Genomic DNA, 23,842 nt, shown 5'->3' with positions numbered 1-23,842 from the left:
GTAGACTATTTACAGATGGACTGTGTACAGGTGCAATGATTGGTAAGCTGCTCTGACAGCTGATGCTTAAAGTTAGTGAGGGAGATATAAGACTCCAGCTTCAGTGATTTTTGCAATTCATTCCAGTCATTGGCAGCAGAGAACTGGAAGGAATGGCTGCCAAATGAGGAGTTGGCTTTGGGGATGACCAGTGAAATATACCTGCTGAGCGTGTGCTACGGGCGGGTGCTGCTATGGTGACCAGTGAGCTGAGATAAGGCGGGGATTTACCTAGCAAAGACTTATAGATGACCTGGAGCCAGTGGGTTTGGCGACAAGAATGAAGCGAGGGCCAGCGAACGAGAGCATACAGGTCGCAGTGGTGGGTAGTGTATGGGGCTTTGGTGACAAAACGGATGGCACTGTGATAGACTGCGTCCAATTTGCTGAGTAGAGTGTTGGAGGCTATTTTGTAAGTGACATCGCCGAAGTCAAGGATCGGTAGGATGGTCAGTATTACGAGGGTATGTTTGGCAGCATGAGTGAAGGATGCTTTGTTGCGAAATAGGAAGCCAATTCTAGATTTAATTTTGGATTGTAGATGCTTAATGTGAGTCTGGAAGGAGAGTTTACAGTCTAACCAGACACCTAGGTATTTGAAGTTGTCCACATATTCTAAGTCAGAACCGTCCAGAGTAGTGATGCTAGACGTGAGGGGGGCAGGTGCGGGCAGCAATCGGTTGAAGAGCATGCATTTAGTTTTACTTGCATTTAAGAGCAGTTGGAGGACACGGAAGGAGTGTTGTATGGCATTGAAGCTCGTCTGGAGGTTTGTTAACACAGTGTTCAAAGAAGGGCGAGAAGTATACAGAATGTTGTCGTCTGCTTAGAGTTGGTTCAGAGAATCACCAGCAGCAAGAGCGACATCATTGATGTATATAGAGAAAAGAGTCGGCCCGAGAATTGAACCCTGTGGCATCCCCATAGAGACTGTCAGAGGTCCGAACAACAGGCCCTCCGATTTGACACACTGAAGTAGTTGGTGAACCAGGCAAGGCAGTCATTTGAGAAACCAAGGCTGTTGAGTCTGCTGAAAAGAATGCAGTGATTGACAGACTCGAAAGCCTTGGCCAGGTCAATGAAGACGGCTGCACAGTATTGTCTTTTATCAATGGCGGTTATGATATCATTTAGGACCTTGATCGTGGCTGAGGTGTACCCATGACCCGCTCGGAAACCAGATTGCATAGCGGAGAAGGTGCGGTGGGATTCAAAATGGTCGGTGATCTGTTTGTTAACTTGGCTTTCGAAGAATTTAGAAAGGCAGGGTAGGATAGATATAGGTCTGTAAAAGTTTGGGTCTAGAGTGGGTCTCCCCTTTGAAGAGGAGGATGCCCGCGGCAGCTTTTCAATCTTATAGGATCTCAGACAATACGAAAGAGAGGTTGAACAGGCTAGTAATAGGGGTTGCAAAATTTGTGGCGGATCATTTTAGAAAGAAAGGGTCCAGATTGTCTAGCCCGGCTGATTTGTAGGGGTCCAGATTTTGCAGCTCTTTCAGAACATCAGCTATCTGGATTTGGGTGAAGGAGAAATGGGGGAGGCTTGGGCAAGTTGCTGTGGGGGGTGCAGAGCTGTTGACCAGGGTAGGGGTAGCCAGGTGGAAAGCATGGCCAGGCGTAGAAAAATGCTTCTTAAAATTCTCAATTATCATAGATATATCGGTGGGGACAGTGTTTCCTAGCCTCATTGCAGTGGGCAGCTCTTATTCTCCATGGATTTTACAGTGTCCCGAACTTTTTGGAGTTTGTGCTACAGGATGCAAATTTCTGTTTGAAAAAGCTAGCCTTTGCTTTCCTGACTGCCTCAAATCAAATCAAATTTTATTTGTCACATACACATGGTTAGCAGATGTTAATGCGAGTGTAGCGAAATGCTTGTGCTTCTAGTTCCGACAATGCAGTAATAACCAACAAGTAATCTAACCTAACAATTCCACAACTACTACCTTATACTAACAAGTGTAAAGGGATAAAGAATATGTACATAAAGATATATGAATGAGTGATGGTACAGAACGGCATAGGCAAGATGCAGTAGATGGTATAAAGTACAGTATATACATATGAGATGAGTAATGTAGGGTATGTAAACATAAAGTGGCATAGTTTAAAGTGGCTAGTGATACATGTATTACATAGAGATGGCAAGATGCAGTAGATGATATAGAGTACAGTATATACATATACATATGATATGAGTAATGTAGGGTATGTAAACATTATATTAAGTGGCATTGTTTAAAGTGGCTAGTGGTACATTTTTACATAATTTCCATCAATTCCCATTATTAAAGTGGCTGGAGTTGAGTCAGTATGTTGGCAGCGGCCGCTAAATGTTAGTGGTGGCTGTTTAACAGTCTGATGGCCTTGAGATAGAAGCTGTTTTTCAGTCTCTCGGTCCCTGCTTTGATGCACCTGTACTGACCTCGCCTTCTGGATGATAGCGGGGTGAACAGGCAGTGGCTTGGGTGGTTGTTGTCCTTGATGATCTTTATGGCCTTCCTGTGACATCGGGTGGTGTAGGTGTCCTGGAGGGCAGGTAGTTTGCCCCCGGTGATGCGTTGTGCAGACCTCACTACCCTCTGGAGAGCCTTACGGTTGTGGGCGGAGCAGTTGCCGTACCAGGCGGTGATACAGCCCGACAGGATGCTCTCGATTGTGCATCTGTAGAAGTTTGTGAGTGCTTTTGGTGACAAGCCGAATTTCTTCAGCCTCCTGAGGTTGAAGAGGCGCTGCTGCGCCTTCTTCACAACGCTGTCTGTGTGGGTGGACCAATTCAGTTTGTCCGTGATGTGTACACCGAGGAACTTAAAACTTTCCACCTCCACTACTGACCCGTCGATGTGGATAGGGGGGAGCTCCCTCTGCTGTTTCCTGAAGTCCACAATCATCTCCTTTGTTTTGGTGACGTTGAGTGTGAGGTTATTTTCCTGACACCACACTCCGAGGGCCCTCACCTCCTCCCTGTAGGCCGTCTCGTCGTTGTTGGTAATCAAGCCTACCACTGTAGTGTCATCCACAAACTTGATGATTGAGTTGGAGGCGTGCATGGCCACGCAGTCGTGGGTGAACAGGGAGTACAGGAGAGGGCTCAGAACGCACCCTTGTGGGGCCACAGTGTTGAGGATCAGCGGGGTGGAGATGTTGTTACCTACCCTCACCACCTGGGGGCGGCCCGTCAGGAAGTCCAGGACCCAGTTGCACAGGGCGGGGTCGAGACCCAGGGTCTCGAGCTTGATGATGAGTTTCGAGGGTACTATGGTGTTAAATGCTGAGCTGTAGTCGGTGAACAGCATTCTCACATAGGTATTCCTCTTGTCCAGATGGGTTAGGGCAGTGTGCAGTGTGGTTGCGATTGCGTCGTCTGTGGACCTATTGGATCGGTAAGCAAATTGGAGTGGGTCTAGGGTGTCCGGTAGGGTGGAGGTGATATGGTCCTTGACTAGTCTCTCAAAGCACATCATGATGACGGAAGTGAGTGCTACGGGGCGGTAGTCGTTTAGCTCAGTTACCTTAGCTTTCTTGGGAACAGGAACAATGGTTGCCCTCTTGAAGCATGTGGGAACAGCAGACTGGGATAAGGATTGATTGAATATGTCCGTAAACACACCAGCCAGCTGGTCTGCGCATGCTCTGAGGACGCGGCTGGGAATGCCGTCTGGGCCTGCAGCCTTGCGAGGGTTAACACGTTTAAATGTTTTACTCACCTCGGCTGCAGTGAAGGAGAGCCCGCAGGTTTTAGGAGCGGGCCGTGTCAGTGGCACTGTATTGTCCTCAAAGCGAGCAAAAAAGTTATTAAGCCTGTCTGGGAGCAAGACATCCTGGTCCGCGACGGGGCTGGTTTTCTTTTTGTAATCCGTGATTGACTGTAGACCCTGCCACATACCTCTTGTGTCTGAGCTGTTGAATTGCGACTCTATTTTGTCTCTGTACTGGGACTTAGCTAGTTTGATTGCCTTGCGGAGAGAATAGCTACACTGTTTGTATTCGGTCATGTTTCCGGTCACCTTGCTCTGGTTAAAAGCAGTGGTTCGCGCTTTCAGTTTCACGCAAATGCTGCCGTCAATCCACGGTTTCTGGTTTGGGAATGTTTTAATCGTTGCTGTGGGTACGACATCGTCAATGCACTTTCTAATGAACTCGCTCACCGAATCAGCATATTCGTCAATGTTGTTGTTGGACGCAATGCGGAACATATTCCAATCCGCGTGATCGAAGCAGTCTTGAAGCGTGGAATCAGATTGGTCGGACCAGCGTTGAACAGACCTGAGCGAGGGAGCTTGTTGTTTTAGTTTCTGTTTGTAAGCTGGAAGCAACAAAATGGAGTCGTGGTCAGCTTTTCCGAAAGGAGGGCGGGGGAGGGCCTTATATGCGTCGCGGAAGTTAGTATAACAATGATCCAAGGTTTTACCAGCCCTGGTAGCACAATCGATATGCTGATAGAATTTAGGGAGTTTTGTTTTCAGATTGGCCTTGTTAAAATCCCCAGCTACGATGAATGCAGCCTCAGGGTGTGTGGTTTCCAGTTTACAAAGAGTCAGATAAAGTTCGTTCAGGGCCATCGTTGTGTCTGCTTGGGGGGGAGTATATACGGCTGTGATTATAATCGAAGAGAATTCCCTTGGTAGATAATGCGGTCGACATTTGATTGTGAGGAGTTCTAGATCAGGTGAACAGAATGACTTGAGTTCCTGTATGTTGTTATGATCACACCACGTCTCGTTAATCATAAGGCATACCCCCCCGCCCCTCTTCTTACCAGAAAGATGTATGTTTCTGTCGGCGCGATGCGTGAAGAAACCAGCTGGCTGCACCGACTCCGTTAGCGTCTCTTGAGTTAGCCATGTTTCCGTTGAAGCAGAGAACGTTACAATCTCTGATGTCTCTCTGGAATGTTACCCTTGCTCGGATTTCATCAACCTTATTGTCAAGAGACTGGACTTTGGCGAGTAGTATGCTAGGGAGTGGAGCGCGATGTGCCCGTCTCCGAAGCCTGACCAGGAGACCGCTACGTTTGCCCCTTTTACGGCGTCGCATAGGGTCGCCGGCTGGGATCAGATCCATTGTATTGGGTGGAAGGCAAAACACTGGATCCGTTTCGGGAAAGTCATATTCCTGATTGGAACGATGGTGAGTTGACGTTGCTCTTATATTCAGTAGTTCCTCCCGACTGTATGTAATGAAACCTAAGATTACCTGGGGTACCAATGTAAGGAATAACACATAAAAAAACAAAATACTGCATATTTTCCAAGGAACGCGAAGCGAGACGGCCATCTTGGTCGGCGCCGGAAGTCGACTCGCCGGAAGTCGATATGCCTGTTGCATATCGCGGGGGCTATTCGATGCTAATGCAGTACGCCACAGGATGTTATTGTGCTGATCAAGGGCAGTCAAGTCTGGAGTGAACGAAGGGATTTATCTGTTCTTAGTTCAACATTTTTTGAATGGGGCATGCTTATTTTAAACCTCTTAAAGGATCGGACCCTTTTTTTTCAAATTTTCGCCTAAAATGACAAACACAAATCTAACTGCCTGTAGCTCAGGCCCTGAAGCAAGGATATGTATTTTCTTGGTACCATTTGAAAGGAAACACTTTGAAGTTTGTCGAAATGTGAAAGGAATGTAGGAGAATATAACACATTAGATCTGATAAAATATAATACAAAGAAAAGAAAAAAACTTTCTTTTTTTTGTAAAGTCATCTTTGAAATGCAAGAGAAAGGCCATAATGTATTATTCCAGCTCAGGTCTAATTTAGATGTTGGCACCAGATGGCAGCAGTGTATGTGCAAAGTTTTAGACTGATACAATGAACCATTGCATTTCTGTTCAAAATGTTGCGTCAAGACTGCCCAAATGTGCCTAATTAGTTTATTAATAACTTTTCATGTTCAAAACTGTGCACTCTCCTCAAACAATAGAATGCTTTTCTTTCACTGTAATAGCTACTGTAAATTGGACAGTGCAGTTAGATTAACAAGAATTTAAGCTTTCTGCCAATATTAGATATGTCTATGTCCTAGGAAATGTTCTTGTTACTTACAACCTCATGCTAATCGCACGTTAGCTCAACCGTCCTGCAGGGGACCCACCGATCCTGAATTAAGATGGTGAGGAATGCACTTTTAAAGAACAACCAGGCATCCTCTACTGACAGAATGAGGTCAACATCCTTCCAGGATCCCATGCCAGGTCGATTAGAAAGTCCTGCTCAATTAAATGTTTTAGGGAGCGTTTGACAGTGATGAGGGGTGGTCGTTTGACCGCGGACCCATTGCGGACACAGGCAATGAGGCAGTGATCGCTGAGATCCTGGTTGAAGACAGCAGAGGAGTATTTAGAGGGCAGGTTGGTCAGGATGATATCTATGAGGGTGCCAGTGTTTATGGATGTAGGGTTGTACCTGGTAGGTTCCTTGATAATTTGTGTGAGATTGAGGGCATCTAGCTTAGATTGTGGGACGGCCGGGGTGTTAACCATATCCCAGTTGAGGTCACCTAACAGTACAACCTCTGAAGATAAATGGGGGGAAATGTATTCACATATGGTGTCCAGGGCACAGCTGGGAGCTGAGGGGGGTCTATAGCAAGCTGCAACAGTGAGAGACTTATTTCTGGAAAGGTGGATTTTTTTAAGTAGAAGCTCGAACTGTTTGGGCACAGACCTGGATAGCCTGGCAGTTCTCAGCAGGCTATTTCTGCATTAGATTGCAACCCCACCCCCTTTGGCAGTTCTGTCTTGGTGGAAAATGTTGTAGGTGGGGATGGAAATTTCAGAATTTTTGATGGCCTTCCTAAGCCAGGATTCAGACACGGCTAGGACATCAGGGTTGGCAGAGTGTGCTAAAGCAGTGAATAAAACAAACTTAGGGAGGAGGCTTCTGATGTTAACATGCATGAAACCAAGGCTGTTACGGTTACAGAAGTCAACAAATGATAAAACTGGGGGCTACAGGGCCTGGGTTAACCTCTACATCACCAGAGGAACAGAGGAGGAGTTGGTATAAGGGTACGGCTAAAGGCTATAAGAACTGGTTGTCTAGTGTGTTGGGGACAGGGAATTAAAGGAGCAGATTTCTTGAAGATATCTGAAGAGAATAGATTCAGGGCATAAAGTACAGACAATGGTATGGTAGGATGTGAGTACGGTTGAGGTACACCTAGGCGTGAGTTTTCGTCTCTGGAGGCACCAGTTAAGCCAGGTGAGGTCTCCACATGTGTGTGGGGTGGGACAAAAGAGCTATCTAAGGCATTTTGAGCTGGACTGAGGACTCTACGGTGAAATAAAACAATAAAAACTAGCCAAGACAGCAGTAGACAAGGCATATTGACATTAGAGAGAGGCATAAAGCAAACACAGGTGTTGATCAGGAGAGCTAAGACAACAACGGGTAAATGGCGATGAATGGGCAGAGTGGGACTGTTAGATTGATCATAGGGTCAAAAAAGCAGCAATAGGTGAGTCAGGGTGCTGTTCGGTAGTCACTACTACGCTAAGCGAGCAGAGGACACAGCGGGCCTAGCCGGGGCTAGTAGATGGTTCTTCGGCGACAACGTAACTGTATAGCCTGTTGAGACCACGTCGGCAGTCCAGTCGTGATGGATCGGCGGGCTCCGTGTCGACAATAAAGGGTCCAGGCCAATTGGCAAAGGAGGCCCTAGAATTAGCTGGTATATGGGCCTAGCTCGAGGCTAACTCAAGGCTAGCTGGTGCTTGCTTCGGGACTTAGGTGTTCGCTAACAGTAGCCACTCGTTTGCAGCTAGCTATCTGCGATGATCCGGTGTAATGATGCTGGCTGGCTGGTGGCTGGTGACCGAGAAAAAGGTGAAGACTGCTAGCCGTGGCTAACAAAGACTAATAGCTAGTTAGCTGGCTAGTGTAACCAATGTGAAATGGCTAGCTAGTTAGCGGTGGTGCGCGCTAATAGTGTTTCAATCGGTGACGTCACTCGCTTTGAGGCCTTGAAGTAGTGGTTCCCCTTGTACTGCAAGGGCCGTGGCTTTTGTGGAGCGATGGGTAACGATGCTTCGTGGGTGACTGTTGTTGATGTGTGCAGAGGGTCCCTGGTTCGCGCCCGGGTCGGGGCGAGGGGACGGACTAAAGTTAAACTGTTACACTAGCTCCTGATGGAAGTTCCAGTTATAAGGAATAGAAATAGCAGATCCGTACCACATTGGGTGAGGCGGGTTGCAAGAAGTATATTTAGTTCGTAGATAGAAAGTGAGATTAAGTTATATACGAAGAAGAACGGCTATTTACACGGGATAAGACAAGGACAAACAGACACGTCCTACTGCTACGCCATCTTGGATTTGATATGCATTTGAATGTTAACATTTAAATGTTCATAACATATTTCATACCTCTTTGTTCTCATTTGTCATATTGTGCTCTTCCGAAAATATTGTGCCATGCTGTTGACATTTGTACAAAAAAAAGTTGCTATCTAGAACATTAAAGTGTTCTTTGGCTGTCCCCATAGAAGAACCCTTTGAATAAACCGTTTTGGTTCCAGGTAGAACCTTTTAGGGTTTCATGTAGAACCCTTTCCACAAAGAGTTCTACATGGAACCCAAAAATGTCTACCTGGAGCTAAAAGGGTTCTACCTGGAACCAAGTGTTCTCCTATGGGGAAAGCCAAAGAACCTTTTTGGAACCCTTTTTTCTAAGAGTGTAATGTTTCCTTCTAACCCCGTTATTCCCTGATTCAAAGCCTAGCTAACTACCATGCTGAGAAACTCTTTCCACTACTTTTAAACTCATTTTTAAACGCTGTTCTCCTGCTGTACTTCAATGTCAGCAGGTCAGACATGTAGTTTGAGGAATCACCTGGGAGAGAGGAAAATTCATGACTCAGCTTGTTAAGAAAGAGAGGATCATGAATCTCTGTTGGCAGATTGATTCAAACAGGCTGTTTGAAACACACACACACACACACACAAACATACACACACACACACACACACACACACACACACACACACACACACACACACACACACACACACACACACACACACACACACACACACACACACACACACACACACACACACACACACACGCACTGCTGTGTGATAGTACTGTACTGTACCATCTATCCCTGTGTAGTCCCCTGTCTGGAATCATCTGGCCCTCAGCTGCCTCGCTCACTGGCCTGGCTGCCTGGCTTGCTGAGGAGGATTATGGGTAATCTGTGATGTCATGGCGGCCAAGCCTTGATCAGACATGCCACCTATTTATTCCCTTCATTCACTTCCTGTGCTTCTTCTACTTGCGTTCCTTACTTTGTTTCTTCTTCTTCCTTCATCTCCTTTTCTACCTGGTCCTCCTCCTACACTCTTCGAAATAATTGTTCCGAAAGGTTTCTTTGGCTGTCCCCATAGGAGACCCCTTTGAAGAACCCTTTTTGGTTCCTGGTAGATCCCTTTGGTTCCAGGTAGAACCCTTTTGGGTTCCATGTCAAACTCTTTCCACAGATGGTTCAACATGGACTCCAAAACAGTTTTACCTGGAACCTAAAAGGGTTCTACCAGGAACTAAAAAGGGTTCTCCAATGGGAACAGCCAAAGAACCCGTTTGGAACCTCTTTTTCTAAGATTGTAGAGTGATGATGCTAATGTCCTTTTCCTATCACTGTTTGTAAGGTTTGAAGATGTTGCAAGTGTCTGTCTGGCTGTCTAACTGACCTCTCTCCCCTCTCTGCTCCACAGGTGTCGATATCCTCCATTGGCTGGGCCTCACCGGCAGCAGAGACACCCTCTCCCCAGGGACCAGCTCCTCCTCCCTTCACTCTCCTTCTTCCTCTCCCCCAGGTGCCAGGGTCCTACTCAGCCCGGACGCCCACATTGAAGCCGCCACGGGGGGTCTGTTCCCGCCGGAGCTCGGTGAAGAGTTTTCTGTCGTGGTTAGCCTAAGCTCCTGGCGAGCGAACAATGCTTTCCTTTTCAGTGTGCGTGACGGCAGGGACAAGCTGCAGTTTGGCATCCAGCTGCTGCCCAGGAAGGTGGTGGTGTACACCGGCGAAAAGGCCTCTGTCTATTTCACCTACAACGTGCACGACGGGTGGCAGCACTCTTTCGCCGTGAGCGTGCGGCCGCGCTCAGTTTCGTTCCATGCGGACTGCGGGGCGGTGCAGCAGCGAGAACAGACGCTGACCCGGGCACATGTGCTGGGGTCCGGATCCAGAGGCCTGCTCACACTAGGAAGGATGAAGTCTAAAGCAGCGCAGTTCCATGGCCTCATATGCCAGCTGGACATCTACCCCTCAGCCCAGGCTGCTGCACATTACTGCCACTACCTTAAAAAACAGTGCCGGCTGGCTGACACTTTCCGATCGCCACCGCCACCCTCCAGCTTGGATATGGAGGTTTCTGGCTCCCTGGCTTTCTCCCCTATTCCTCCTTCTCCAGCATCCCAGACTGTGGTGGTGCCCCTCTCCCTGGCTGTAGACTCCCAGCAGTCCACCAACCTGGCCGGATCAGCCCCCAGCCCCAGCCCCTCCCTGGAGGGGTCTGGAATACCGTATTTAAGCCCCTCAGAGCAGTCTCACCTGGGGGTCAGGACCCAGACCCAGAGCTTCCTGCTGGATCACATCACCTCTATCCATACACCCACAGCAGGCCCCATTGGCCCGTCCTCAGGCACTCTCAGTGGGCTGAAAGTCATGGGCATCACACACAGGAGTACCAACTCCAGCTCTGGATCCAGCCCAACAGGGGGCTCCACCAGGCAGTCTCCCCAGTCTGAGAATGACACAGAGGAGGAGAGGAGCCCCAGGAGGCCCCAACAGGTCACCACCGCCACCCCAGGCCTGATCTCCCCTGTCAGGCAGAGCCGCTTGAAGGAGGACCTGAGGAACAGCTCCAGGCCTAGAGACTCTCAGCCCCAGCCCACTAACCACCTCGTGGACACCAAGCTCAGACCCAACGGCACCACCTTGTACCGGGAGAACCAGGTGGACACCTCAGAGGAGCATGGCCAGGAAGGGGCCTACGATGTGGGCATGGAAGGCTACGACTATGGATACGAGGAACCAGACTACTTCTACAGAGACTATGACGAGGCTTTTCCCGGCCCCAAAGGAGACCCAGGTCCTCCGGTAAGTGTTTGGAATTCATAAGTTCTAATAACAGATATGAGAATGTTAGAAACTTGTCTTCGTAGTGTGTTTCCCGGAAGTCAGAGCAGAGGCGTGCATGAGCAATAGGGGAAAATTACAATGCATAATTAATTAAGCCTACTTTAGGGTGATGAGGTCTTGAGTGTTCTGTTGGCCCTCTCTTTTAAACACACAAATGTTTTGCCAGGGCCTTGTATTGATTTAGAGGCAAGGTGAGGGCGTGTCCAAGCACTTTTCTTTTTTCATGTATCAACAGGTGGTTAAAATAACACGTCATTCCCCTTTTGAAATAATGCCAGTGACTCGTTCATACTCTTGTGTAAGCGGGGAGGGGAGTAATTTATAACTGAGGGTTGCTCCCTATAGCCTAGTGACAAAAGAGCATCAAACAGGCTGATGTCAGCTAGCTGTAGAGGCAGCTTTTCTTCTCTTCAAGAAGAACAAGACTATACCATTCTGTCATATCAGCGATGTTGATCTATTGCTTATGACCCTATGGCAGCCTGGGAGTGGCACAGCTGATTGAGGTGTTTCCAAGTCAGAGTCTTGCTGCTCAATCTTTCTCCTGAAGGACTTGAAGCCACAATTTATTTGACCATCAAATTATTGCAGATTACACCTTTACCGTGAGGTGAAAGTCCATGCCTAACTTCTGTTTCTCTCATTCAACTACATGAGCCTAGAACTGGTAGACAAACTACGAGGCCAACTAAACCAGACTATTACTGTTTTCCATAATTCAAGGAGTCAGATATTGACTCGTTTTTTCATCCTTCTTGATTTATATGTTGTGAAAATGAGAGCAGCCAATAACTGTTGAGTACTCTCTAACAGGCTCCATGTTTTGGATGTAGGATCAGCGGAAGGTCAGTGGGTCAGTGTGTGATTGTGATGTCACCACCTTTTGCACTCAGCGCTCCAGATTGAGAATATGGCAATGTTCTATTCAGCGTTCTCCTGTGCGCCATGCTTTCCCATGCTCAATTCGCCCAGTTCCGTGCTCCATTTACCTGCTCTGGAGCATACAAGTACAGTGAATGGAACACAGAAAGTATCTCACCCTCTGAGAGGCTTTGGCTTTGGCTCCAGATAGCCAGTGTAGAAGTATATAGTAAACATAGGAGCTGTATATGAATATGAATATGCAATGCTGATGCTTCTGGAGTATTTGTCCGTAGATCCTAATTGCCTATACTGTACAATAGTTTTCATCACCAAAGATTTTTGGTAACCCTTTATTTTACAGCCCATTATTTATAATATGTCTTTTATACATTTTTTACTCCATATACAAACGTACACATACAAACAACAATTTACAGACTCACACAAACAATTTCTTAATCTCATCCGCCCAGACCCACATGCTCACACTCCCATCCCTAGTGTCTGCATTATTGTTTGCCACTTGGCCTTTAAATTGTATCAATTTGTTTTTCTTGGTCGCCAATGCTATTTCAATATTTCAATAATAAATCATTCGATTTTCTATTGTGTTTATGATGGCGGATTGATTGATTTCTTAGTATATGTTTATGTTTTTAGTACATGTTTTTTCAAGTGATGAGAGGGATGATGAGAGAATCATATAGCCCATTGGGTCTCTCAGTACAACCCCATAAGCCATATCTTGAAATATGCAGACAGATGAATTGAAAGTAAGTTTACATTGTAATACTTCTGACAGCCAACTTTCTAGCTCCACCCACAACTTCCGGACTTTATAGCATTCCCAGAAAGTATGGATATTGAGTTATTATTAGATTTACACTTAAGACATTACTCTGCCATTGTGCTGTAGAATTTGTGAATTTTGTGTCTTGTATAATATATTCTATACATTAGTTTATACTGGATTAAGCGTACATTTTCGTTAACTGTAATTTTGTTAGTTATGCATCAACTTTCCCTCCATCTTGTGCCAACATCAATTACTTTTAAGTCTTGGTTCCAATTGTTTATATTGTTTTCTAAGAGATTGTCAGTTGGATAGGCTCTCTGCAAGGTTTTGTATATCTTCTCTTTCCACAGGAGGTTTGTGGCACCTGAGTGGAATGATATCAAGTACATAAAACATATGGTTTCCATTTGTTTGATGCCATTCAATTTGCTCCATTCCAGCCATGAGTTGTCTTCCCCTCAGCAGCCTCCACTGTCTCTATTGTATGAACTTCCAATATGACCCAAATAAGATTCCCTCAACGTTGCTCTGATGTCCAAAATATTTCAAATCGAAATTTCGTGACATGTAACTTTTAAGTTGCCTGTATTTGAAACGATCTACATTGGTCAGTCCAAAATTACTTTTTAATTCTGTCATGGAAATAAATCTATTTCCTGTTACCAAGTCATTTATGGTTTCTATGCCTTAAATTTTTTATGTGGACCAATTTCTCTGTGAATTCTGAAAACTATCCAGGGATTGTTCCATAAGGTTGTGGTTTTTAAGGAGTGATATTGGTTCTTGTAGAATCCGTTTCATTTCATTCCATATTGTTATGAGGTTCTTAACTATGAAGATGTTAATGTTCTTAGCTTAATCTTTTGAAAACAAACATGTAAAAAGATTCTGAGGATGAGCATGTGCATCTTCAATATGTACCCATTGTTCCTCTTTAGTGCATTTAACTATATGTCGCTAGTAAAAGCCTTGGGTGGCGAGTTGATACAATTCCTGGATGTCTGGATGTTTTAAATCACCCTCAGACTGGGGAAGATTTATTTGCCCATATTAAGTCTGTTATGATCGAATATACTTGTCAGTGGCAGGTGGGGCAGAGCCCCAACCGTTTTGAGCCCCACCTGTTTAGCTATAAAAAAAAATATATATATATATATATATATATATATATATATATATATATATATATATATATATATATATATACAGTGCAGTCGGAAAGTATTCAGACCCCTTGACTTTTTCCACATTTTGTTACATTACAGCCTTATTCTAAAATGGATTAAATAAAAAAAATCCTCAGCATTCTACACACATTACCCCATAATGACAAAGTGAAATTTTAGCAAATGTACAAAAGATGAATTTAAATAATACCTTGTTCACATAAGTATTCAGTCCCTTTGCTATGAGACTCGAAATTGAGCTCAGCTGCATCCTGTTTCTATTGATCGTCCTTGAGATGTTTCTACAACTTGATTGGAGTCCACTTATGGTAAATTCAATTGATTGGACATGATTTGGAAAGGCACACACCTGTCTATATAAGGTCCCACAGTTGACAGTACATATCAAAGCAAAAACCAAGCCATGAGGTCGAGGGAATTGTCCGTAGAGTTCCGAGGCAGGATTGTGTTGAGGCACAGATCTGGGGAACGGTACCAAATAAGTTCTGCAGCATTGAAGGTCCCCAAGAAAACAGAGGCCTCCATCATTCTTAAATGGAAGAAGTTTGGAACCACCAAGACTCTTCCTAGAGCTGGCTGCCCGGCCAAACTAAGCAATCATGGGAGAAGGGCCTTGGTCAGGGAGGTGACAAGAACCCAATGGTCACTCTGACAGAGCTCTAGAGTTCCTCTGTGGAGATGGGAGAACCTTCCAGAAGGACAACCATCTCAGCAGCACTCTACCAATCAGGCCTTTATGGTAGAGTGGCAAGACGGAAGCCACTCCTCAGTAAAAGGCACATGACAGCCCGCTTGGAGTTTGCCAAAAGGCACCTAAAGGACTCTCAGACCATGAGAAACAAGATTCGCTGGTCTGATGAAACCAAGATTGAACTCTTTGGCCTAAATGCCAAGCGTCACATCTGGAGGAAGCCTGGCACCATCTCTACGATGAAGCATGGTGGTGGCAGCATCATGCGGTTTGGGATGCTTTTTAGAGGCAGGGACTAGGAGACTAGTCAGGATCAAGGGAAAGATGAACGGAGCAAAGTACAGATAGATCCTTGATGAAAACCTGATCCAGAGCGCTCAGGACCTCAGACTGGGGCTAAGGTTCACCTTCGAACAGGATCGCGACACTAAGCACACAGCCAAGACAATGCAGGAGTGGCTTCAGGACAAGTCTCTGAATGTCCTTGAGTGGCCCAGCCAAAGTCTGGACTTGAACCCGATCGAATATCTCTGGAGAGACCTGAAAATAGCTGTGCAGCGACTCTCCCCATCCAACCTGACAGCGCTTGAGAGGATCTGCAGAGAAGAATGGGAGAAATTACTCAAATACAGGTATGCCAAATGTTTTTGACTTGTCATTATGGGGTATTATGTGTAGATTGATGAGGGGAAAAAACGATTTAATACATTTGAGAAAAAACCTGTAATGTAAAAAAATGAGGAAAATGTCAAGGGGTCTGAATACTTTCCGAATGCACTGTAGTGTACAGTCGTGGCCAAAAGTTTTGAGAATAACACAAATATTAATTTCCACAAAGTTTGCTGCTTCAGTGTCTTTAGATATTTTTGTCAGATGTTACTATGGAATACTGAAGTACAATTACAAGCATTTCATAAGTGTCAAAGACTTTTATTGACAACTACATGAAGTTGATGCAAAGAGTCAATATTTGCAGTGTTGACCCTTCTTTTTCAAGACCTCTGCAATCCGCCCTGGCATGCTGTCAATTATCTTCTGGGCCACATCCTGACTGATGGCAGCCCATTCTTGCATAATCAATGCTTGGAGTTTGTCAGAATTTGTGGGTTTTGTTTGTCCACCCGCCTCTTGAGGAATGACCACAAGTTCTCAATGGGATTAAGGTCTGGGGAGTTTCCTGGCCATAGACCCAAAATATCGATGTTTTGTTCCCCGAGCCACTTAGTAATCACTTTTGCCTTATGGCAAGGTGCTCCATCATGGTGGAAAAGGCATTGTTCGTCACCAAACTGTTCCTGGATGGTTGGGAGAAGTTGCTCTCAGAGGATGTTTTGGTACCATTCTTTATTCATGGCTGTGTTCTTTCGGCAAAATTGTGAGTGGGCTCACTCCCTTGGCTGAGAAGCAACCCCACACATGAATGGTCTCAGGATGCTTTACTGTTGGCATGACACAGGACTGATGGTAGCGCTCACCTTATCTTCTCCGGACAAGCTTTTTTCCGGGTTCCCCAAACAATTGGAAAGGGGACTCATCAGAAAAAATGACTTTACCCCAGTCCTCAGCAGTTCAATCCCTGTACCTTTTGCAGAATATCAGTCTGTCCCTGATGTTTTTCCTGGAGAGAGGTGGCTTCTTTGCTGCCCTTCTTGACACCAGGCCATCCCCCAAAAGTCTTTGCCTCACTGTGCATGCAGATGCACTCACACCTGCCTGCTGCCATTCCTGAGCAAGCTCTGTACTGGTGACGCCCCGATCCCGCTGCTGTATCAACTTTAGGAGATGGTCCTGGCACTTGCAGGACTTTCTTGGGTGCTCTGAAGCCTTCTTCACAACAATTGAACCGCTCTCCTTGAAGTTCTTGCCTGTGAAGCCCTTTTTTTGTGAAAAGCAATGATGATGGTACGTGTTTCCTTGCAAGTAACCATGGTTGACAGAGGAAGTACAATGATTCCAAGCACCACCCTCATTTTGAAGCTTCCAGTCTGTTATTCGAACTCAATCCGCATGACAGAGTGATCTCCAGCCTTGTCCTCTTCAACACTCACACCTGTGTTAACAAGAGAATCACTGACATGATGTCAGCTGGTCCTTTTGTGGCAAGGCTGAAATGCAGTGGAAATGTTTTTTTTGGGATTCGGTTCATTTGCATGGCAAAGAGGAACTTTGAAATTATTTGCAACTCATCTGATCACTCTTCATAACATTCTGGAGTATATGCACATTTCCATCATACAAACTGAGGCAGCAGACTTTGTGAAAATTTATATTTGTGTCATTCTCAAAACTTTTGGCCACGACTGTACTTTATTTACCAGGTTTATTTGCCATTAAGTAGTATGCTTTATTTGAGTTTAACATGTAGTTGTTGGCTTTCTTCAAAAGTTAAAGATCGTATTCCTGCTTAAGTTCAGAAATGTAATTTTCTGCTTTACCTTGTAAAGATTTTTTATGGGCTTTTTCTAGGAGTGATTTATTTTTCTTTATTTTTAATTTTGAAATCATAATTGACTTTTGCAGAATATGATATTATCATTCCACATATGTACGCCTTAAAAGTCATCTCAAATTATGCTGGGGTCGGCTTTTCTCTGTCCTCTATGTCTACATTTGTAATGGCAAAGGTTTTTAATTTTTTATGTATTTCATTTTTTACGTATTTAATACATTTCGAGTCCAGAAGATGCGCATTCTCCAAATTCTGTTGCTAACTGTATTTTCTATTGGTGTAATTAAGCATGATACCGGAGAATGATCCGATATCACTATATCATACGTTATTTAATCCAGTAAATTGTTGAGTCCATTTTTTAAAATAAAATGTAGTCAATTCTTGAGTAGCTTTTCTTACTTTGACAACAACAAAAAAAGTTGTTTGTTGTTGGGAATCGTAATCTCCAGGTGTCATGTAAATTATTTGTAGAGATAAAAATTGTCAGCCTCTTTGGAGGCTCCCAACAGTAAATTAGCCTATTTTATTACAACGTCTGCCAATCTTATCGAATGTATGCTTAAGGTCACCTGCTAAAATAATAGTTCCTGACTGGATTTGATCTAATATAGCTTTAATTGGTTCTAAAACGACCAGATTTAACCCTGTTGGGATATACTGTACAATGAAATCAATCAAAAATCAATGTGTATCTTTCATCAAGGTACAATTCAGCATTAGAAAACGTGCTTCTTGGTCCATGTGCTGGGATATAAGGGACAATTGTGTATTCTTATTTATCAGAATGCCTACACCTCTGCTGTTACTACAGTAGGTGGCAACATAGGCTTTTCCAACCCAGCTCCTCTTTAAATGTTCAATTTAAAATAAAATATAATGTAACTCTTACAAGAAAACTACATCTGCTGACAATCGTTGTAAGTGTTCGAGAACAATATGCTTTTTTCCCCTCAAGGAGCCCTTGAACATTCCATGTGATAAGTTGGACATTGTTGGTCTTTACTAGTATAGAATCAAAGTTAACCTTATCTGTTCCATCTATCATTGAAGAACCAGGTAAAACATTTTAGCAGACATGACATATGAGGGCGGTGGGCATTCCATAGAATGGGAGGATCATGTTTACAATAACTATGTATTTATACTATTACAGCCCATTATTTAGCAGGTAGTAATTTAGAAATAACTACAATAGCAATTACCTACTCTGCTGCAAAAAATAGCATAGATCAGCATAGGCAGCCTTTGCTGTATTTTTGCTGGTGACCAGCCATCACTGTGTTTTTTCTGGTGACCACTAGCCTTCGCTGTGTTTTGGACACTGGTGACCAGCATAAACTGGTCACCAGCGTACCTCCATATCCTGGTCACCAGCAAAACCAGCATTAAGTCACCTTATTATGATGGCTTTGCAAAGTGATGTTTCATTTCTTTTGGAATCCAGCCAGAGCGGGGATATCCAAAAATGTGAACTTTTATTCACCCACAATCTGCATTCAGAATGACTGCCAGGGTTGGAAAGATGAGATGATTAAATAAGACTACCTAAAGCATCTAAACTGGAACAACCATTTTGGTAACAGGTGCAATAAGTCCAACTAACATATTGGATTAGTTTAGAAAAATGTATGTTCTTTATCTTTGTGTAGCATAAAAAAACAGATATTGAAAAAATATATAATAATCATACTGCAATAGAGCATGCTGGGAAATATGATAATGATGGCCATGGTTTTGCAGACCAGCTTGACCAGCTAGACCATGCTGGACCAGCATAGACCAGTTTGGTCACCAGCATACCAGCATCACCAGTATAACTGCATAAGCTGGTCAACAGCATCACCAGCTTGACCAGCTAGTCGGTCAGCCTAACCAGCTAGACCATGCTGGTCAGACCAGCTTGACCAGCATCAGACCAGCATATACCAGCATGGACCAGCTTGAAATTTAGGCTGGTCTATGCTGATTTTAACATTTAGGATATTTTGATCGGGTCCCATTGAGATCCAGTTTGACTCGACACTGGGATTTGAGGAGGATGTTTTGGGGGAGTTCACCCCAGCTGCACACTTCAAAGGCACTTCAAAGAGGGAGGAAGTACAGCTTTCTCAATCATCACCTTCTTGATTCACTTCCTCTATCTGAAATACATTTCACTGCTGGTACTATTAGTGCTACCAAGCCTGGTTCAACCACAGAGAACAATGGTGAGTGCAGCATTCAGTCTGGTGTTACCTACAGTAGAACGCAAATGAACAGATATGACATGGCACATGCCATAAAGATACATGTAAAAGCGAAAAGACATAAGGGGCCGTGTGAAATGTTGAATACACTCCCAGTTTTAGGGTTTTGTTAGGCACAACATGCTGCTAATATTATCATCAGATAAAGAAAGAAGAATCATTGTCTCTCTTGGTCCTGTTGTTTTGGTGAGAAGAAGGCGGTAGTAGTGCACTCAATGTTTCCATCACTGTGTGTGTAGGAGTGTGGCTCCATGAGCAGCCAGCTGTTTCTGTCTCTGAGACATTATCTCTTTGTCCCTCTGATACTGACAGAGAGGAATAGAATGTGCAGGACTCCCTCAGAAATGCACACACACACACACACACACACACACACACATGTACTCGCAAACACACACACACATACACACACTCTTCATTTATTATTCTGTATTATCTAAAATAGTTTTTCCATGACTGTCTGTGTGTATTATATGTCAGACTCTTTCATGCTGTTTAGCAGCTTGCTAAATTGTGAACACAGTGTCATAGCAGTCAGATTGTCATCAGTATTACCCATCCAGAGCCAAGGCACTCAGCGAACCCTCTTCCTGTAAGTTGGTCCAGTGATATCCTCTCTCTCTCTGTTTGTTTGACTTGGATCAGCAGCCCATGAAGGATACATGATAACTGCAAATTCATTTGAAAAGCCTCCAGTTTCCAATAATACTTTAAAGGAAAACTCCACCCAAAAACTGTATTTTGCCATTTGTTTCATTAGTCCATTGTTGATATAGTCTCAAAATGTTTTGCATGTCAGCAAACAAGTTTTCAAGATGTATAACTTTCAAAATACAGAAATACAGCCGGTATGATGCATTTTGCATCATAAATACATCATACCGGATGTATTTCTGTATTTTGAAAGGTGAGCTCCGTACTCCGTACTCCGTGGAGTGGATGTGTGCATTCGTGGGAGTTTCTTATGCATTTGTGGGATGGCAAAAAATCTACCACATAACATACCAGGTTTAATGTAATAAAAATCATCTTTTACCAGTACTTTACTAGAGTCTTCAGTTCCAACACTGGAATGTAAAAGTGTTGAGCACATGTGTGTTGCGCTTTTTTCTCTCCTTCTTCTTTTACATCTTGCGTCCAAACAAACATGAAGTGGAATCATACCATGTGTTTCTTCCTGCGTTGACAAAGAGTTTATGTTAATCCCAGAACTGGCTAAAAGCTTTGCCATTACTGGTTTGGAGAACATTGGCCTCTCTTAAATATAGTAAACACAGTATCCACCTCGCCACATCTGCCTGTACATTAAACAGCATTTAGAACTTATTTGCGTGTCTGTGACGTCTGTGTCTCTCTCCTCTTGTCCTTTCTCTTCTCTCTTTCTTTTTTCTCTCTGTCTCTTTCTCTCTCTATAAAAGGGTCCTCCTGGTCCCCGTGGTCTACCTGGTCCTGCTGGGAAGAGAGGAGCTCGGGTGAGTACTGTAAACTGTGTTTTACCTGTCTGTGGACAGGTGTGATGTCACTGGGGTGTCATCGAGCCTTAGAAGGTGCCACTCCCTTCCCTGATGTGATAGGCAGCTTAAAAGATAAACATCACAGACGCAGCTGAACACTAGCAGTGTTTTATGTACAGTGTTGTACGGTGCTACAGTATGTTGTTATAAGATCTCTAAAGGTCATGATGGATTTTAAAATGGCTTCTTCAAGGGTTATTCCAGGACATGTCAGGAAGTAGCTAGTTGTGGTCCTCAGTACGGCCAATGTGAGGTCAGGTTTATTGTCCTGGTGAGGCATGTTAAGACTGAACCTGCCAGAGAGCACAGATGCACACAGCTCACACACCCACTCTGTGGCTGAATACACTTCTCAATGCACTCTCACGTCATCACCATCAATCCACAGACACAAGCTAGACACAACCCATATGTCTTTGGTTTGGCTGTGTTCACCCCAGTGATCCAGCACCATGACAGAGCTGCTGACAGACATGCTAGTGGTTTATGTGATTCCAATAAGAACCAGGGATGAGCTGTAATGGTGCGGCTGAATGAGATGGTTCTGTGAGAGGAGAACACATACAATGTTTACAACACTGGGCCAAGGTAGAGCATCAAGGTAGAAAAAGCAGCGCCAAATGGGGCTGTGTCACTTGTGTTGTTGAGACTGAACAATGCTCTGATCATTACGCTCTGATCACAGCACTGAGGAGATCATTCAACAGCACTAGACATGATTTGACCTAAATGCCCTGGCATTTGAACATTCTGCTATCTACAGTATTAGAGTGAATGGTATACATTTATGCTTTGAGAGAGGTAGTTACCTGGTGGGTGCGTGCGTGCGTGCGTGCGTGCGTGCGTGCGTGCGTGCGTGCGTGCGTGCGTGCGTGCGTGCGTGCGTGCACAAGTACAAGTGCAAGTACATGTGTATGCCTGCCAGATATAATAATGATAATAAGAATGATAATAATAATATTAATGATAATTATAATGATAATGATAATGATGATAATAAAGATAACGCTAATAATAATGATAATGATGGTAATGATGATAATAATAATAATAAATGATAATAATGATAATAATGATAATAATAATAAATGATGATGATAATGATAATAATCATGATAATAATCATGATGATAATAATGATAATAATGATGATAATAATAATAATGATAATACTAATGATGATAATAATAATAATGATTATACTAATAATGATAATAATGATTATACTAATAATGATAATAATGATGATAATAATAATGATAATAATAATGATGATAATAATAATGATAATAATACATGGGACTTATATAGTGCTTTTCAAGGACCCAAAGTCGCTTTACAATTGTGAATTAATAGAAAAACAAAAAAACAAGAGTCAAAACAAAACATCAGACTAAACAAAACATCAGACTAAACAAACATCAGACTAAACAAAACATCAGACTAAACAAGACTTCAGACTAAACATAACATCAGACTAAACAAAACATCAGACTTAACAAGATATCACACTAAACAAAACATCAGACTAAACAAGATATCACACTAAACAAGATATCACACTAAACAAGACGTCAGACTAAACAAAACAGGCTTTAGTGGAGCAAGTCGAGAGTTTCAAGTTCCTCTGTGTCAACATCATCAACAAACTATCATGGTCCAAACACACCAAGACAGTCATGAAGAGGGCACGACAAAACCTTTTCTCCATCAGGAGACTGAAAAGATTTGGCATGGCTCCCCAGATCCTCAAAAGGTTCTACAGCTGCACCTTCGACAGCATCCTGACCGGTTGCATCACCGCCTGGTATGGCAACTGCTCGGCATCTGACCGTAAGCCGCTACAGAGGGTGGTGCGTACGGCTCAGTACATCACTGGGGCCAAGCTTCCTGCCATCAAGGACCTATATAATAGGCGGTGTCAGAGGAAAGGCCATAAAATGATCAGAGACTCCAGTCACCCAAGTCATAGACTGTTTTCTCTGTCACCGCCCGGCAAGCGGTACCGGAGCACCAAGTCTAGGACCAAAAGGCTCCTTAACAGCTTATACCAGCAAGCTATAAGACTGCTGAACAATTAATCAAATGGCCACCAGACTATTTACATTAACCCCCCCCATTTGTTTTGTACACTGCTGCTACTCGCTGTTTATTATCTATGCATAGTCACTTCACCCCTTCCTACATGTAAAAATTACCTCAACAACCTGTACCCTCGCACGCTGACTCAGTACTGACTCGGTACCCTGTATATAACCTCGTTATTGTTATGTTATTATGTTACTTTATATATTTATTTTTATAAGTATTTTTTACTTTAGTTTATTTGGTAAATATTTTCTTAACTCTTTTTGAACTGCAATGTTGGTTAAGGGCTTGTAAGTAAGCATCTCACGGTAAGGTCTACACTTGTATTTGGCGCATGTGACAAATAAAGTTTGATTTGATTTAAACAAAACATCAGACTACTAAACAAACATCAGACTAAACAAGACGTCAGAATAAACAAGACGTCAGACTAAATAAAACATCAGACTACTAAACAAAACATCAGACTAAACAAAACATCAGACTAAACAAAACATCAGACTACTAAACAAAACATCAGACTAAACAAAACATCAGACTACTAAACAAAACATCAGACTACTAAACAAAACATCAGACTAAACAAAACATCAGACTACTAAACAAAACATCAGACTAAACAAAACATCAGACTAAACAAAACATCAGACTAAACAAAACATCAGACTAAACAAAACATCAGACTACTAAACAAAACATCAGACTAAACAAAACATCAGACTACTAAACAAAACATCAGACTAAACAAAACATCAGACTAAACAAAACATCAGACTAAACAAAACATCAGACTACTAAACAAAACATCAGACTAAA

General features: G+C 43.5%; 1 protein-coding gene across 3 annotated transcripts in view; it reads left to right on the top strand.

Annotated features, from left to right (window-relative positions):
- Positions 1-23,842, top strand: part of LOC120055000 (collagen alpha-1(XXIV) chain-like) — a 234,981-nt gene that overhangs the window by 36,010 nt on the left and 175,129 nt on the right. For all 3 annotated transcript variants that reach the window (XR_005477653.1, XM_039002817.1, XM_039002816.1), the window contains 2 exons: positions 9,759-11,146; positions 20,843-20,896. Coding sequence is in view for 2 of the 3 variants with exons in the window: in XM_039002817.1 (XP_038858745.1) it covers positions 9,759-11,146; positions 20,843-20,896 (1,442 nt within the window). In the remaining variant the exon portion in view is untranslated. The remainder of the gene's footprint in view (positions 1-9,758; positions 11,147-20,842; positions 20,897-23,842) is intronic.

The sequence above is a fragment of the Salvelinus namaycush genome, chromosome 10, assembly GCF_016432855.1.
Source record: "Salvelinus namaycush isolate Seneca chromosome 10, SaNama_1.0, whole genome shotgun sequence".
Classification (NCBI taxonomy): Eukaryota; Metazoa; Chordata; class Actinopteri; order Salmoniformes; family Salmonidae; genus Salvelinus; species Salvelinus namaycush.
Note: the sequence above shows the minus strand (reverse complement) of the source record. Positions and strands in the feature narration are given on the sequence as shown.